Source organism: Vombatus ursinus, unplaced genomic scaffold, assembly GCF_900497805.2.
Source record: "Vombatus ursinus unplaced genomic scaffold, bare-nosed wombat genome assembly UNPS02014768.1, whole genome shotgun sequence".
Classification (NCBI taxonomy): domain Eukaryota; kingdom Metazoa; phylum Chordata; class Mammalia; order Diprotodontia; family Vombatidae; genus Vombatus; species Vombatus ursinus.
In genome coordinates this window covers 18,936,463-18,955,135 of record NW_020954546.1, presented here as the reverse complement: position 1 = coordinate 18,955,135, position 18,673 = coordinate 18,936,463, and the positions used below count along the sequence as shown (strand labels likewise).

General features: G+C 43.4%; 1 protein-coding gene across 2 annotated transcripts in view; it reads left to right on the top strand.

Moving 5' to 3' along the window:
- Window positions 1-18,673, top strand: part of TYW1 (tRNA-yW synthesizing protein 1 homolog) — a 242,919-nt gene that overhangs the window by 212,894 nt on the left and 11,352 nt on the right. Inside the window, exon 15 of one of the 2 annotated variants that reach the window (XM_027862445.1) lies at window positions 8,432-8,599. In XM_027862445.1, coding sequence (XP_027718246.1) covers window positions 8,432-8,599 — 168 coding nt within the window. Of the gene's footprint in view, window positions 1-8,431; window positions 8,600-18,673 lie in introns of those variants that run through there. The other variant, XM_027862446.1, reaches the window with a different exon arrangement.

The window sequence follows — 18,673 nt, the reverse complement described above, 5'->3', positions numbered from 1 at the left end:
GGACCCAATGACGCTCTGTGCAGATACCATTGCAGAGCAAATCATTGTCATATGGTTTCTTATAACTCTTCACCTTCTTTATAAACTTACCTCTTTTCTGTTTTTTCTCTTGAGAAACCATCATTCTCTTTCTAGCCCTGGTGGACCTGGCCAAGTGCTGAGTCCTACAGATTCTAAAATATCTGAAATAAATATATAATAAATAAATAAAATATCTGAAATTAGAGGCAACACAGAGTAGCACTGGACTTGGAGGGAGGCAGAACTGGGTTCAGATGCTGCGTCAGTCCCTTAGTGGATGCGTGACCTTGGGAAAGTCCCTGAATCTCTCTGGGCCTCAGTTTTCTCATCTCTCGAATGAGGGGGTTGGGATTAATGTCCTGTGAGGTCCCTTCCAACTCCATGTGATCCCATGATCTGAGGTCCCTCCATTCCAAAGTGCCCTGTGCAACGCCGCCAGTGGTTCCTTCCCGGGGCTCTGCTCTCATTGCTCTTGTCTCTAGGCTAATTATTTCACTTCATTGCCCCCACTTTTTCAGTGGTTTTCCAAGGGATCTTGACCTGGGAAGTATCATGTGCCGAGTTTCTGTGGAGAAGATGGAGGAAAGGTAATTATGGATCAGGTGGCACAGGGCAAGATGGAGGAGGGCAGGCTCTTTTGAACCCTCGAGGGGATGCTTAGAGATCCTCCAGTCTTAGAAGTCACTAAAGGAGAAAAGCCCTGGAGGCAGACTTCATGACTGAATTCTAAGAATAAGTATTTACGTGGTGCCTGCTGTGTGCCAGACACTGGCACAAATGTTTTATAAAGATTGGTCTAGCGTTAGAGATTGTAGGTTGGTAGGGTGGAAGGAGCCATGGATTTGGAGATAGGACCAGAGCCCAAATCCTAGGTCTAATTTCTGCCTGCTTGTAGCTCTGGGGCAAATCACTTCCCCTCTTGGAGCCTCAGTTTCCTTATTTGTAAAATGAGAGGTTTGGGCTGGATAAGTCCCAGGGTCCTTTCCAGCTCTGATGTGCAGTGATCTTTTAGGGGCTTCGCCCTTTGCCAACTCATCTCCTTAGCCTGATGTGAGTCTTAGTGTGAGCCAGCCTTACAGTCAGCTGGTCCTGGATTCAAGTCCTTCTTCTGACATATAGTCCATTTTACGGATGAAGACATTTTGTCCCATGCACATAGTAGGTACTCAGTAATTGTTTTAAAAAATAATTGCATTGAATGAGTGCTGTAGAACCCAAGTTAGTTGACCTTTAGTGCCTCTTCCGAGTAGTCCAACTGCTTTGTTTTAGAGATGAGGAAATAGGTTCAGAGAGGTGATGATTTACTTGGAATTCAATACCTGGACCTGGAACTAGAACCCAAGATTGGCGAAACAGCCTGAGCAGAGGCCAAGGGGTATTTACAGGTGAGAAAGCCCAAGATGTGTTTGAACAACAGTGAGTAAACCAGTTCTAGGGAAAGTTTCGGTAAAGAGGGTAGTTCATTATGAAGCTGAAAAATGAGGTTGGGGCCAGATGGTGGAAAGCATTGGAAGCAAGATCTTATATAGTGACTTTGGAAGCTTCTGAGCTCTAACGTGACATCAGTACAGTGTCATTCCTTTATGGTCGACTATTTTTAAATATGTAATTAAGTTTGACTTTGGCTTAGGTGCTCCTATAAATTTCAGGTTATGGAGCTGTTGAAGGAGAGACCAGATTCCTGCAAGAGACTTTTTTTTTGTCAATAGTTTTCCTCTGCACTTCAGTTCTCTGAGGGAGGCTAAAAACTCACCCACTTTATTTCTTCTCTGTCTGTAAAAGATGGCCCTGGATGTGCTGAGAATGTGCGTTAGCAGCAACTATCACAATGAAATTTCAGTTCAGTGAAAGCATCTTGACAGCGCTGTTGAATTTACATTAATTGGATTTGACCAGTATGGAAACTGACAGAGGAAAAAAAATTCATTTCTGTCTTTATGTATTTTAAAGGAAGTGTATTGAAATGTATCAGCAGACATACTGGTTATTGACTTTATTGGCCTAATTAATTAATTTGGTTTTAAGAAGTTGAGGCATGTCTAAAGCTAATGTGCTGCATCCACTAAACTGATTTCTGTCAATCCTTAGGAATTAATCAACTTTCTAAAGACTTGGTAAATTCCCATTTGTCTCCTTTCATTGTTTCAGTAGGTCTCTGAAGTTTTTAAATGTTGTGATTTACACAAATAAGATGTTATTCTATCAATGATCTTATCTGCATATGAGATCCATGTGTACCTTGGTGTTGGTTTAAAAAAAAAAATCTTTCCTGATTCCTTGTAGTCAAGAATTAAGAAACCTGATTCAATCATTTTGTATTTCTCCCAAATTTTTACCTTTTGTGTGAGTGAGAGTTGAGTGGCATCACTTAGAATTCTAATTTTTAAAATTATTTTTAATTAGAATTTTTAATTCTAATTTTAGTAGAGTTGGATCAAATCTCTGAGATAAGAAAAAATGTTCTGAATAACATGATAAAAAATTATCTCTCCCACTTCAAGGTTTCCAACTAATCTAAGAACATTTATTTTTCTCCTGATGTTTCTATTTAGTCTCATGATCAGTCTTCACCATTTATTGTGTCTCCCTGCTATGCAAAGGCCTCTACTAGGTACTGGGGCGGGGGGTGGGCTGTAAAGGAAAGGTCAAACACAGGCTGTCTATAATTTCAGTGGGCAAGTGTTCCAGGAGATATGCAGTGGGTAAATGGAATGTTAGGGCAGTCAGGTGGCGTGGTGGATAGAGCGCCGGACTTGGAGTCAGGAAGACTCATCTTCCTGAGTTCAAATGTGGCCCCAGACACTTACTAACTGTGTGACCCTGGGCAAGTCACATAACCCTGTTGACCAGTTTCCTCATGTGTCAAATGAGCTGGAGAAGGAAAGGACAAACTGCTCCAGTGTCTTTGCCAAGAAAACCCTAAATGGGGTCATGGGGAGTCAGACACGACTGAAATGACTGAACAGTAACAACAAAATAGAATATTAGAAGACCGTTCTCATATCTGAAAGCAAAGAAAGTGAATTTCCTGTTAAAAATGACTTCCCAAAGCAGCCTTGTTTGGAAATTTATACCATCAGAATCCACAGAATTGTGATGAGAGGAGGAGAAGGGTGGGAAGAAAGGGAATAGCCATTTATATGGGGCTTCCTGTGTGCCTGGCCCAGTGCTGAGTGCTTTTTACAAATACTAAGTCACTTGATTGTGAAAGCGCTTCAGAACAAAGTTTTGTAGCTGGTGAAATACGCCAAGAATTTGTGATTCCATCAGTGTGGAAACTTCTTCCGCTAACACCTTCTCTTTATGCATCCTTTGTCATCTGGAGTGGCTGAGAGATGCTTGAAGGACACAGAGGTTTAAGTGACTTGCCTAGGGTCACACAACTAGAAAGCGTCCGAGCTAAGATTTGCTTTCAGAACTTACTGTCTCAAAGCCCAGCAGCCTGTCTACCATACCTCTTCACACACTGTCTCGTTAGCTGGCGAAATGCCCACCAGCAAATCATGGAATTGTTCACATTGATTGTGGAAATCGGTAGACCCCAGACCCAGTCTGAGTGAGGGTTTTTTTTATTGAACTCTTTTCCCCCCTTCCCTTTGAAGTACATTGATTGTTCAAAGAGCTTGCTAGGAGTAGCCTGTTGGGGGTGAATTTGACCGTCTAGTTAAGTTTCTACCAGAGCTGTTGTTTTGTATGTGTGTAGGCTGTAGCTCAAGACGTTGTGGTCTGCAATTGAAAACTGGCTGGTTGCAGGAGCAGGCGAATCTTGCTGTGGATTTTTAGGAATTTGGGTTCTGAGCTCCTGGGAACTCTTCTGTGTCCTGACTTTGAAGAGAGCTGAGGTGGGGCATGGTGGGGAGGAAAGAACACTAGATGGGGGATACAGAGCCTGCTGTTTTTTACTCAGGACCTCAGTTCCCTCATCTGTAAAATGGGCAGGGGTTGGACAAGATGACCTTGAAGGTCTCTTCCAAGGATAAATTCTCTCCTCCTGTGCTGGTCTCCAGGATGTAGTCTGGAGAGACTTCAGAGGTCCAGGAATGGTGAGCTTTGGGGACTGTCTGCTGGAAAAGCATGGTGGAAGGGCCTAGGATTGTTGTCCCTGTGGCGTGCCTTCTCAGGCAGCCCTGCACCATGGCTTCTGTGTTAAAAGGCCGCCAGAAGCTACATGAGGGAGCATGTGCACAAATGAATGGTGGTTACCCCACCGCTGTTAGTGCAGCCAAAGCTCCAACAGCTGCCCTATGGGCTCTGAGCCTGTCTCTGGGCCTGATGTAAAGCCGTGTGACTTGTAGTAGAAGGGAAATGGGACCCGTGTAACTCGTGCCCCAGAGGTGCATTCCAAAGGGGCCAAACTCTGTCGGGAATTGATATTCTAATAGTAATTATTGAGAAGTTCCCCCGGCCCCCACACCAGCTTATGTCCATGTGTCCATCTTCTGTTAGATTGCAAGCTCCTTGAGGGTAGAGACTGTCTTGTTTGTTTGCCTTTGTGTCTCCAGCACTTAGTACAGTACCTGGCACATAATAAGTGCTGAATAAATGTATTTTCAATTCATTCATTCATTCATTCATTCATTCATTCATTCCCCCTCTCTTTAAATGTAGCATTCTCTTAGTGTGTTGGTGGTGTGAACCTCTTCTGTTTTTTCTCTCTAAGTACAGAATCAGAATGATGGGACTGGAATCCAGTCCTGTCATTTTTAGCACATTTTACTTTTGGCTTCATGGGGTATTCACCCGTGGCCATGGCCAGATGACACCTACTTCATAAAAACATTGTGGTTGGTGCTTTGGGTGAGAAGCTGAGTCCAAGAATTGATTTCCTCTGGTATTATCATCTTCTTGGGGAAACTGCCCTTCCCAAGGTAGAGCACAGTGCATTCCAATAAACATTTTTTAAGTGTTTCCTTGCTGGTGTAGGAAGATACTTCAGTGTTCCGCTCGGTTCTGATATGGGTGCACCCTCGAGTGATGTAGCTTGCAGCCTATCCATGCCTCCTACTCTGTTGTGACCCTTGTTCATGATTCCCATAAATCTCCTCATCTGCCCATCATTCTTGGGGCCTCCTCTCATCCTATTGACATTTATAATACAAACTCTGCCCATGGATTATCACTGTCTCTTTTCTTATGTGATTGGCCCATCTCTTCTTCTAGTCATAAATATCTTTTCCCACACCTTTAATGCTGCCTCTGGTGTGATTCCTCATTTGTAATGTTTTGTAACCTGCCATGAACCTCCCCTTTGCCTTTTGGGTGATCTTTAACTTAAATTCTTTGGATCCTCTAGTCTTCTCTAACTAGCATCAGTGTAACAGCACTGGATGAGTATTTATGTCAAAAGAAGGTTTTTTGTTTCAGGCAGAAGCTCGTTTTCATTAGACCTGTTATCACTGAAAGAACTATACCATTTCTCTAAAGGTAATCTAGCCTGTTCTTCTCCTGTTCAGTTTTACTCTCCACTCATCATCCATCTTCAGCGTCTGTCCAGCATACAGCTCCTGATGCACCAGCTCTATGGGCTTTCCATCCAACTGTGTTTCATAATGTGGACAACTAGCATTCTTCATCCTCTTGGTTTTTCCCGTGTGGATGGTTAGACTTAGGAACGATTATGAATCTTGCTTTGGAGGTTCCAGGCTTGATGCAGGTGTCTCAGTGTATCATCCACAGCCAAGAGGAGATGCAAGGCGTCACCATCCATAGAGATTCCCTTGGTATGGTGTGAAGAGTGTGGGTTCTGGAATCGGAGAACCAAGCTTCAGTCCTTGCCTCTGACCTTGCCTGGGAACGTGACCTTGGGCACATCACCTCACTGCTCTGCATGTCAGGTTGAGGGGTTTGGGTTAGATGGCCTCTGCAGCCTCTTCCAGCATTAGACAGAGGAGCCTATGATCATCTTTATTTTGAACTCTGTACTCAGCCTCCCCTATCATGGCGGTGAGGACCTTTGGCAAGAATGCATCTCCTTGTTTTTTCCTTGCTTGATATTAATTCTCAGAGGACTGCCAAACAAAGTGATTTCTTTTGTTGCATTTTTTTCAAAGAAAAATGTATGATTTTCGCATATGCATTGTATTAAAAGAAAACCTGGAAGGTGGCATTTTGTGCTACCAGATAGAATGTTTTCTTGTCGTCAACAACAATGAACAGATGGGATCTTGCATTCTCTGCACCGTTCAGTTAGTTATGTGACTGTAAAGTCGTGGTCTGCTATAGAATATTGTTTGCAGAAGCCTGCCTGTTTGCTTCAACACGTGTTCTTCAAGGATGCCTTCGGTGCGTGTATCGATTATTATCCTAGAAACTTAACAGAGATGGAAAAGTCAGTGTGTGGGTTGGGTAGTTAGTGATATCTTATAGTCAGTCTTGTAACATTTTACAGATGCAGTTGTGTTCCAAATCATGATAGCCTTTGGCTTTTCTATCTGTCTTTCTGGTTGGTATGTATTTCAGGAGTTTGCTGACCAGTGTAGTTTCTAGGTTTTTTTGAGCTCCTCATTATGGCAATTGATTGGCACCCATTACACTTCCTTGGGAAATTGTTATAATCCACGTCAGTCCCTGTTTCCCGTCCACGTACCGGTTTTTAGCACCTACAGCTCATTTAAATAGTTCATGATAGAGTAGTTTTAATTGTATGCCATATTTTTTTTCTCTTAATTCTTACAGTTTTATGTTAATTTTGAATCTTTGCTTTAACAATCTGTGATCTGACTGCACAGTGACAGCCAATTTGTGAATGGCACCCCAGCAGCAATTTCCCCCCTGTCTGCTAAAATATCACTTTCATTTTTGGTTGTGTTATTTTATGTATTCCATGTCTAGGGTCTCCTGATTTTTTTTTCTTGGAAAAAGTATTTATGTATAGGCATGAGACTTCTGTATATTCTATAAGCCTGTCTCCTTTCCTATTAAGTTTTTGGGGTGCAAAGGCAAGGCTAAAATGGCTCCGGCCCTCCAGGTGCTTACAAATGTAAGGGAGCATTTATTATTTTTCTAATAATCAACAGCTTTTTTAATCATTTAAGGATGAAGTATGGAAAGAGCACTGACTTGAGAGCCAGAAAACCTGGTTTAAACTGCACCTTTGACACTCCCCAAGTGACCTCGGGTGAATCACCTACTCTCTCTGGGACTCAATTTCCTCATCTACAAAATAAGAGGGTTAGACCAGCCAACTTACTAGATCCCTTTTTGCTCAAGAACTATGGTTCTGCGTATCTTTAAGAAAATTCCCGGGGCAGCTAGGTGGCACAGTGGATAGAGCACTGGGCCTGGATTCAGGAGTACCTGAGTTCAAATGCGGCTTCAGACACATAACACGTACTACCTGTGTGACCCTGGGCAAGTCACTTAACCCCATTGCCTAGCCCCGCCCCCCCCAAAAAAAGAAAGAAAGAAAATTCCCAAGGAAAAATTCTACTGACATTAGATTAAGCTTAGTCTTTATAGTGACGTGATGATTATAATAATATAATTCATTGCAAAAAGAAATTCTTAACCTGGTGCCACAGACCTCGAAAATTAGGATCTATGGATCAATTGCAGGGGGTTCATGAACTTGGATGAGGAAAAAATACATCTTTATTTCTATATAATTAGATTCCTTTGTAATCCTATGCATTTTATTTTATGCATTTAAAAACACTTAAGGCTTCATAAAACTGCACAAAAAAGGTGAAAAATCTCAGATTTAGAGTCTTTCAGTGACTGTGCTGAATTTTTTCCACCTGTAAGATGGAGTAAGGCATTGTTTCCCTTTAAGAGTCACGTGCTTGCAAGTTTGAAAGGACCGCCAGAGATCACTAAGCAGGACTGTTTCTAAACCATGCCCCTCTCCCCTCAACTCCAAACAGGAATTTATTCAGTTATAACAAATACATACATACATATATATATATATATATATATATATATATAAAAATAGATATGTGTAGACACACACACACACACACACATATATATAACACAGATTTGTTGAGAAACTGTTGAATGCTCCATGTATTATGGAATAATGACTCATAATCCTTTCAGCATTACATGAAATATTACCGTGCATTGAGATTCTCAGATGAAAGGTATGATGGCTATTGAAATGATGCTCTGTATTATAAATAAGGGGCGTTACTAAAGTGTGGGATAACTTTGACATGTAACCCATCAGATATCCAGCTCATGGAAAGCGTGGTTTCATGGAGCAAAGAACAGTTAACTGGGGAGGAATCATGAGATATAGCCGCTAGTCCTGGCCCCATCACTGAGTGTCTATATGACCTTCAGTGCTTATCAGTCCTCAATGAAGGATTGGATTAAAGTCTCTCCCAGTTCTGTGTTGCATTCTGGGCTGGTCCATGATGGCGGTTGGTTCCCAGCTCTCACCCTCCGTGCTCTTATGTCTCCATAGGGTGTGACCTACTGTGGAGAAAGCTCTGCCAGCAACCTCACCATGGCCAACGTGCCTTGGCATGAGGAAGTGGTACGCTTCGTGGAAGAGCTTGTGGATCTACTCCCCAACTACGAAATCGCTTGTGAGCACGAACACTCCAATTGCCTCCTGATCGCGCACACCAAGGTAAGGACGGCTGGAGAAGGCCCTCCCCTCTGGTGCCTGCTCTTCTCCTCCTGCACCAGGGATACCTGACGCTCCATCTCTTGCTCCTTTTCTATAGCTCATCTTTGTGATTTTGCAGACTTCCTTCTAGTGACCTTGTCAGCCGGGCTGCTGCACACCTGTCTGTGCCGTTCTCTCCTTTTTGAGCCATCACCAGGGTGCCCCTGCTCTTGCCAGGGTGCAATCTGGAAGACCACCACATGCTCAGAAACTGCCCTTGTCACCCCCTCTAGTCCCTGGGCTGATGTGAGGGAGAAAAACTCAGAAATAGTAAACAGTCCTATGATGAGAGTTTCTATCTGTCAGAAAAAAATGAAAGCGCTTCTCATACGCCGGATCGCTTAGAATTGCTGGTGCCCAGAGAGTTCTGCCTGATGATTCTCCCCTCTCCTTTTTGGTCTCGCTGCTGTTGGAGAGGGCTGATGTCCAGATATAGTCTTTCTTCCACAAACAATGCCTTTCTCCCCTTTTAAAATTTAAAACAGTGATAATAGCGATGACTATCAGCCCAAATCAGAAAGCCAGTATTAGAGTTATCCAAATGATTGTCTTAGTTCTTTTTTTAAGCTAGTCAAAGTTCAACAGACCCATGTTTCCTCTTCTCCATAAATAAACAGTCTCTGTGCAAGATAAAATTCTGCTTGTGTTAAACACAGAAAGCTCTTTGCTTGAACAAGCAGATAGCGGCATCCAAGCTGCCTCCAGAATCACTTCTCCAGGGAATGGCCTGAAACAAAAGGCAAATGCTTGGGTTCTGATTTCACAGCCTTCTGGATATGGGAATGCACGAGACGGAGTCCCCTCACTTCAGAAGGGGGCAGCCTGTCCCTCACCTGCTCAAGCACTTCAGACTGCTCTGTGATCACACCTGCAGTTTCCTTGAAACAAAGATGTCTTATAAATACCGAAAGATAATTGAAATATAAATGAACAGCCATGGGGATGGTTAACTTGCCAAATAGTTAAGCCTGTTGCAAATACTTTTTTAAAAATTGAATTGAATTTTCTAGTTTCTCAGTGTTATTTCCTTAGATGAGGTCACTGACTTCATTAAAAAAAAAAGTGCTTTTAGAGTCTTTCAGTGACTGTGCTTTAATTTGGAGGTTCCTTGGTCTTTAGTAGATGATGAAGAAACACCCCCTCCTTTTCCCCCACTGTAGGACCCTTCTGGATTTGTCCATAGCCAATTGGAAATGGGAAATGGACAACAGAAATGACATTGACACTGATTATAATAATTTTATGAAAAATTTAACCGGCGTAAATTGGTCACCACAATTAGGAGACCAAAGGAGCCCAGAAAGTGCCTCAGTCAGCAAACATCTGACTTATTTGTCAAATGGAAAGGAGATGTTTATAAAAGGCAACACCCAGGCTAGAATGTAAATTTGGCTGCTGGGTCTCATGAATCAAGATGATGGATCATTTTGAGCAGTGTCGGTAATCTTATAATGCCGTGAGAAGCAGTGGTGGATAAAACTAGTTCAGAGAAGCTTGGCAAGACATCCATACAGTTAAAGGCATTCCTAGGGCATTTGAAGATGAAAAGATTTGTAAAAATCACAAATGGCTTTCTCTGCATCACGGACAGTAGAACCACCTCACTTGGGCCCCACTCGGGCCGTCCTGGATGTGACTTTGGGGAGGCAGAAATGCTACTCAGGAGATCAGAGACGGAACAAGCAGCTGGCTTGATCAGGGGTATTGTATGGAGGAGGCCCGCGCTGGAGGATTCGTGAGTCCCTCCAGTGATGCAGAATGCAGCCCATCCGTACCAGCCTCGCCTGGATGGACTCTCACCCAGTTCTTCCCCAAGTTTGCTACAGCAGCTCCATCCAGCAAGCTGGAGAACACCCTCTTTTCTCCTGACATCATGAAGGTACTTGTAGAGCACCCAGATATCCCTGCCTCCCTCACCCTCGCCAGAGGACCAGCCCAGTGTCTTTTCCTGTCATGCAGTTCCTTCTTGGCCTCCTTTACTCCTTTCTTTGGGAATTCTCATTGGCCGAATGTTCCAGCCTGCCCACCCCACCGTGCACCTCTGGAGCTGAGTTGAGTTTGGACAAGACTGACCCAGGTGACTCATTTACAAAACAAAACAAGACAGTCTTTTTTTAAGTGTAAATTTGTGTGGTGCAGACCCAAAGAGACACAGCAGCTTAGCACAAGGAGGACTGAAGGGGAGGAAAAGGCACCTGCAGGAAGTGCTGCTTGTTTGGGGTGGAAGAGAGCTAGGAGGCCACTTCTGGAGGGGGGTGGGACAAGCACAGGCCTCGCTCTCCCAGGGAAAAAGGACAGAGAGGTGAGTGAGGCTGGGCAGGGGAAAGGAGACTGACTAGGGCAGAAGCTGTTCTTGGGGAGAGGGGGAGATTCCAGGGGAGCAGACCATGAAGGCCTTGTCAAAGCGGGGGTGCTTCTCCCGGTTCTGCCAGAGAGACCCTGGGCCTGTCGTAGGTTTGTGATCAGAAGAGCGGCCGGTGTGACTGGAGCTGCTACTTCACGCTTCTGGGTCTCAGTTTCCTCTTTTGTAAAAATAGCAGTAGACTAAGTGATGTCTAAAATCCTTTCCAGCTCTGAGTCTGTGATTGTCTAATGAGAGTTGATGTTTTAGGAATTTTTTCTTTTTTTGTGAGGCAGTCAGGGTTAAGTGACTTGCCCAAGGTCACACAGCTAGTACATGTCAAGTGTTTGGTCTGAGGCCGGATTTGAACTCAGGTCCTACTGACTGCAGGGCCGGCGCTCTATCCACTGCGCCACCTAGCTGCCCCTATGTTTTAGGAATGTTAGTGTGGATTGGGGAGCAAAGAGAGTCACATCCAGGGTGCTAACCAGGAACTGGTTGTTGCTCTGAGGTCCTGGTACCTAGGCTTGGGTAGCATGGGAATGGAGAAGAAGATAAATGTTCTTTGAAATAACCACAAAGCACTTTCCGCACGATAGCCCTGTGAGTCAGGACATGCAAATATTCTCTCCGTATTAGAGACAGGTAAACTGAGGCTCGGCGAGACCTTGCCCTATTAGGTGCTGAGTTCAAGACTTGAACCTAGGTGTCTGACCGTCAAGCCCAATGTTCTTTCCAACACCAGGCTCTATTTCAAAGGAAGAATTGGAAGGATTTGGGGACTAACTGGCCAGAGTGTAGGAGTTCCTAAAATGTTTTGTGTTACAGCCCCCTTTGGCAGACCCTTCCTCAGAACAACACTTTGCAGTGTGTAAAATAAAATATACTGGATTACACAGGAAACCAACAATCATATTGAAATAAAGATCTAATTTTCCCAATCCAAGTTCATGAACCCCCTGAAATCTATCCATGAACCAACCCTTGGTGGGGGATGGCCTTTGTACCCCAGGTTGAGAACCTGTGTTACAGTGAGGAATAAATGGGGGGTAAAAGTCAGAATTAATTCCAAGATTAGGTGCCTGGATAACTTGGAGAATGATGTTATTGTAAGCAGAAATAGAAAATTAGGGGGTGGGAGCCTCTTTGGAGCCAAGCAACAGCTGGGTGGACATGATTAATGCTGAGTATGTTGTCCCATGAGATGATGGGTCATCCAGGCATATCTCATGAGGCAGATTGCCATCTTCACATTGTACCATACTAGGTTATGTCCTTATGCTTATAGGCTGTCATTGTTTTTTTTCTTCACCAAAATTTAAGCTCTGCATGGTTAAAAGTACCAACTGCGGACGTGTCCGTGGAGGAGTCACACGTAGAGCTGAGTGGCTTTGGGTGCCAACTTAGTCCTTATCCAGAGACTCCTCATTCTGGGCTAGAACTAGAAAGGCTGGCCAAAGGAAATACCCACAGTCACTTAATTGGTTATTAGAACTTACACAGGCAGATATTTCCATTGGCAGATGGTGACAGCGGCCTTGGAGCCAAATTTGCATAATCTGACTGCCTAAGCTCTCATTACTGCTAATGTGTTTAATGCTGTTTTATATGAACATGTAAGAAATATGTATTTATTAAGATAGTTTACTGTAATACGTATGAGTAAGGATGGATTATATTACCAAGTCAAGCCTACCGGGCTTTCTGTCCAACGTCGTACTGTGAATCCACATCGAAGACTTTGGTCACTACTTCTCTGGATTTCTAGGTATTCAATGTGAAAGTTACATGGCGCCATATGCAGTTAGGATCGTCCTTCCAATTAGTTGGATGTAATCTTTTTTTCTGCCCTCCAGCAGCTTCACTCTCAAGAATGAGCCCTCAGTGACTAGAAGCTGTGAGGAAGGGCAGGGATGTGTAACACCTGAGGGTTGGGGGCTGGGTTCAAAATCTACTTCTCACACTCACTTGCTGTGTGACTACGGACCAGTCGCTTTGACCTCTCAGAGTCTCAATTTCTTGCTTACTAAATGAGGATAGTAATAAGCACCTACCTGACAAGATTTACTGTGAAAATCAGATGACGTTGTAGAAATATGGACACGTGTGTATATGTGTTGAAAAATATATGCAGCGTCTTTAGCGAACAGTATATAAATGCAAGGTATTGTCAGTCCTGCGGCCCATTTTCTTGCCTGGCTAATTTCCTTAAGCTTGAGGGTTTTTGGCTTTAGGGCCTTTGCTGATTTGTACAGTCATTTATTTTTGCTTCTGTGGCCTTGGAGACCTCAAGGATTGAGTGAGGTATATATTAAGAACTAGTGAAAGAGCATTTAGGATTCTTCTCCCAGCTCACCAGTTTCACCGGCTAGAAGTTGAGCAGAAAAAGAATTCTTTTCTTCTGTGAAAGTGCTTTTTTATTTTAAAATTAATTTGTGTTTCCAAAGCTGTTTGCCTTTTTCATCAGAGGAGCTCCTGAATTGTTCCGTTCTAGCTGCATTACCACACTCCCATTTTAATGAGCTGCAGAGAATTAATCACTAATCATTACTCAGCTTTGCAAGCAGGCCTGGCTCTCAGCCAGATCCTGTGTTGATGCCTTGATAGGGAATCTTTATCCTTGCACGGTCACTCTCTGCTCCCCCCCCCCCCCCCCCCCCCCCCCCCACCGTGTTATTCTGCCACTTGTTGGCCAACTTCTCTAGGGCTGACCCTTTTAGTTGGATTCAACAGGTGCCCATGGAGGCAGCCTTCCTTCCCCTCTTCTCTTAACCTTACAAGAGTGTTCCTGTCTGTAGCTCTAGCCTTGCCATTCAAATCATTTAAAGCATTTTACTTTGACTTATGTCTACAGAATTCATATGGCTGAAGATAGAAAATCCAGTGACCTGTAAGATGCCTAGTACTGGGCCTTTAGATTGATCTATCTGATGGGAAATTAGTACTGCATGAACTGATTAATGAATTTATTGATTAATATGTCAATTTCTACATTCCCTGTTGATGGGTAAAAAGAGAGAAAAAGACCTAAATGCTAGTTAAAGGACATTTGTACTCATCTAAAATTGGCAGATACTTACTAGCTGTGTGACCCTGGGCAAGTCACTTCACTCTGTTGGCCTCAGTTTCTTCCTCTGTAAAATGAGCTGAAAAAGGAAGTGGCAAACCACTTCAGTATCTTTGCCAAGAAAACCCCAAATGGGCTCACAAAGAGTTGGACATGACTGAAAAACGACTGAACGAAAATTGGTAGAAATTTAAATCAGGTCAGTTTAAATTTAATTTAAGCCAACTTCATGGTATTGTAAAGCAACTTAAAGAAAAAGGAATATATTGTGCCTCCTTTCCTTCTGAGGCCCTGAAGGCTGCAACTTGTTGCCACATAAATAACAACTGCAAATCATGTAGATGAGCAGGTCCCAGGGCTGGAAAATACAAAATCCACGACTGTTCTTGTGAGATGAAATGGTCTCCTCGGTGTCCTCAGCCCAGATTCATCCATTTTACATAAATGTATATTTAGCCAATCTGGCCAAGTTGTTGACCCAGTTCAGTCTTTGTTGAGGCAGCTGAACCCCCAAGCCCAACCTGCCATGTAACACTTGCAAATCCTTCATCTTCTCCTCAAAGGTCACAAGCCTGCTTGAGGATTTGGCTCAGGGATCAGGAGCTGAATAATGTTGGAGGCCTCCGTGATGGAGCTGCCCTCTTCCTCAGCTCCATTCCTTCCTGGGCTTTCTGTTCACACTCTCCTCATTTCGTCCACTCACAGGCTTTCAGAAGCATGTGAGGAAAGATACTGCTTCTGGAGCCCAGGCTAAGATATCTCGAGCAGAGCACAGCGTGCTCCTTATTAGGGCCATTTAATTGATTTTTGGCCGACTTCCATTTGCCAGCTGTAGCGTTTCCTAAGTCGCTCTCCTCTTCTCTCTTTTATTCTATCCCATAAATCTGTTGAAGTTTTTATTTCCCTGCAATTAGGTGAGCTCGGTATAATAGAACAGCCAATGCCCTCTCGCTATATTTGCCCAAACACAGGTACGTTTGCACGGCAAGAAGAATCTTGCTTAGACAGAATCAGATTTTCAGAAAATACCTGAGTGTTCAACAAAGCATTTTATTGTTATAAAATTTAATCCTCTGTATTTCAAAAGGGTGGTTTTTTTCAGAGGCCACATCTATTTATAGCTGTGCAGTCGTGTGGGATAGCAGAAAATAAATCTTTAAAATATGAGCAAGAACTTATTATTAAAGTAAATCAGAAGAGAAGGTAGCCAGTATGAAGCATAATTGCTTTTTTTATTGTTCTCAGTTAAATAAATACATTTCGTTATCTTGATTATCTTAAGATTCATTAGGTAGTTAGGAACAGAGTACAAATCTCACTTGCCCCATTCTTTATAATATTGTTGCCGAGAGCATTTTTTTGGTTTAAAATGATGTACAGAAAAGTCATTGAAAGTCTTAGAGCAGACTTTGTGAATGTGAAATGGCAAGGTCAGTAGGAGAGATGGAAGGTCTCTAATGGTGGGGCTTTCCTCTCAAAGATTCTATTGAAGCTGTTTACCCAGTTTCCATGACAAAGCTGGTTTTGATAATGACTTCCATTTCAGTGTTTATTGCTACTAGGTCATAGGACTCAGGTCTTTTGAGATATATCTCTTAATCTGCTTGGAGAGTCAATATTGCGACTTCTTGATTGGGCCCTGTTTTTTAGAAGTTGCATTGTTGCAAGTACAAACTCTCCTCTCCTGGCCTGGCTTCCCGGTTTCCTCTCCTGGCAGGCTTTCTATCCATTTGAGAAGTCTGGGTAATTGGAAGCACCATTCTGTTTTACCTCAAACCAGGGTTATAAAGATGGATGACACAATTCCCCCGCTTGGTGCTTGGAGTTCCTTTGAGAAAGTGCCAAATAAATAAAGGCACTGTTATGTTACTGGTTTTATTACTGATTTTACATCCTCCTGATATTTGGATAGTACAGAAAAGGAATAATCGAAATGGAAAATATCCCCTAGTCTTGGCAAAAAGTTGAATTGGGGAAGGTAGCTACCAAACAATGTAGTATGACATGGTACCTGGAGCTCCGGCATGTCTGTAAGTGGGGGAAGGGCTCAGCCTTGCCCACCTCCATCACCTAGTGTCACCTGATGGACACCAAAGAGATTATTACAGATGTAGCTTTGACCACATTTGTTAGAAAGAAAGAAAAGGGGAAAGCCAAAGATAGCCCCAAGATATTGCCTAGAATGGCAGGACCGATGACAGAGCAAACTGGGAGGAGCAAATTTAGCAGAAAAGTAATAGAATGATAGATTTTGAAGTGGAAGGGACCTCACAAGTCATCTCGTCTCTCCCCTTCATTTACACAACTGAGGCCAGGGAAGTGACCTGACTGGTCCAAGATGTCCTAGGCGTGTGAGGTGGCAGAGGGGAGGCAAGAATGGAACCAGTGGTGCCCGTCACTGGATCTTTGGCGCTGGACATGTGGGACCCCCAAGAGGAGACGTCCTGGAGGTAGTTGGAGATGTAGAGTTTGAATGAGGGGCTCAGAACATTTTCTGATAGCTTTGGAAAATCATCATTATCATGTGCATCTTTTGGGCTTGATTGCATCCGAACTGCTGCAGCATTTAGTAATTACCCCCTTTTTATTCTTCTGTGACTTGCTGAAATTGTGCACGTTAAGACTTGGGACAGTTTCTTTTCTTTTCTTTTCTTTCCCTTCTGGAATCATGGTGGAGGGATGATTGCTCTCCTTTGAGTCTTGAACTCAGAGAAGTCTCCTTGCCCCTGAGCCCCTTGGGGTCTCAACTACAGCAAGAAATGACATTGTAGCCCTCAGCAAGAACCACTGAGAATGGATGTTTTTCCTGGTTTTGTCCACCGTGAAGGAAAAGAGCCCAGGGCTGGTTCTTCAAACAACTGTTGCTGCCTCTTGGGAGACGAGATCTTCTATAAGGACACCAGCAGCGCTTGATTCAGCCTGGATGATAGAGACTTTTGTGTCAACACAAACCCCATGTCTGCTTTTTGACATGGGGTTACTTATTTAAAACTCCAAATGAGGTATGAGGGAGGCTGAAAACAAGAGAAAGGATGGATGTTCAGGTGCCAGGAGACAGTCACTGTGGCCCAAGATTGCGACTGGTCCTCACCTGACTGATTGCTCGATGAATGACCAAATCAAGTCACCTAAGTAAGGAGGTGACTGGAAGATGTGGGGCCTCCAGCCAAGGAGGAAGCAGGGGCTGGTGAGCGTTTGGCCCCGAGGTGGCCGTAGAAGAGCCACAGGGTGCGTGCTGGGTTGTTTCATGTTACTTTATTTTTTAAGTTCCTTGGATGCCTTTTGTTTTTGTATCACAGAGACAGACCCATTCTTCTCAGGGAGCCTTGGAACAAAGAAAAAAAAATTAGGCAAAACTAACCGAACTTGTGACACATCTGAAGGTGTACTCAGCATTCTGCCCCTGTCGTTCCCCACCTCTCCAGATGAAAGGAAGAAGGGGCATTTCTTCATTGCTTCTCTCAGGCCACCTTTGGTCGTTAGAAGCACACAAGGTTCCATTTCATTTTATGATATTTTCATTTATATTGTAACCATTATGTGTGCTGGTCACTGCATCATTTCATTCGAGGCTTTCCATGTTTCTTTTAGTACAGTCGTGTTCTCTTACTTGCATCATTTGTTTAGTCATTTCCCAATCCGTGGGCACCCGTTTGTTGGTAGTGCGTTGGTATCATGAAACAGTGCTGCTCTGAGTATTTGGAGACACGTGGGGCCTTTATTTTTGCCTTTGACCTCTTTTGGTTACCCGTCTACCTATCAGATCTCCAGGTTAAAGTGACTCCCCTTCCCCTGACACACATAATTCCTACTTTTTTTAAAGAAATGGTTAGATAAGTCACAGCTCTGTCAATACACTAGATCAGCGTGCCTGCGATGCTGCAGCCCCTCCAACATTGACGTTTTCTATCTTTTGTCATTTTTACCAATTTTCCAAATGTGAGATGAAACCTTTGAGTTGTTTTAATTTGCATCTCCCTTATTTTTAATAATTTGGAACTGTCATTCACATGGTTGTTAATAGTGTGCAAGTATGGTGCACTGGAAAGAATACTGATTCTGGAATCAGAGGACCTGGGTTCAAATTCTGCCTCAGATCCTTGCTTGTCTATGTGACTATGGGCAAGTAAGCCTCCTTGGGCCTCCGTTTCCCCATCGGTAAAGATGGGGTGGGGTAGATGTCCAGATTATCTTTGAGGTCCCTTCCAACCCTGAATCTATGGTCCTATGAACTATTTGATTCTGGCCTTTGCTTAAGTATATTTGTTATAGCGTGTGTCCCAGCTGTCACCAAAGGTCACGCTCTATCCATGAATGCTGACAGTAGAGTATTGGGATTCCTTGTTGCCACTGACAGTCCACTAACTGTGTGGATGGGAATGACCTTAGAGGTCACCTACTTCAATCCTCTTATTTTCCAGGGGAAGCTTCTTGACACATTAAGCTTTCCATGGCATAGGCTTGGTTTAGAATTACAGGACATCACCGGACATCCTGTCTGCACAATTTGTATTCTAGAGGATAAGTGGTTTCTTGATTCAAGTTCTATTCCTTTGAAGAAATGGGCTATCTTTGTGAGTCTGGGGTTCACAGTTAATGTGGCTGTATTGATTTCAGGGTGACATAT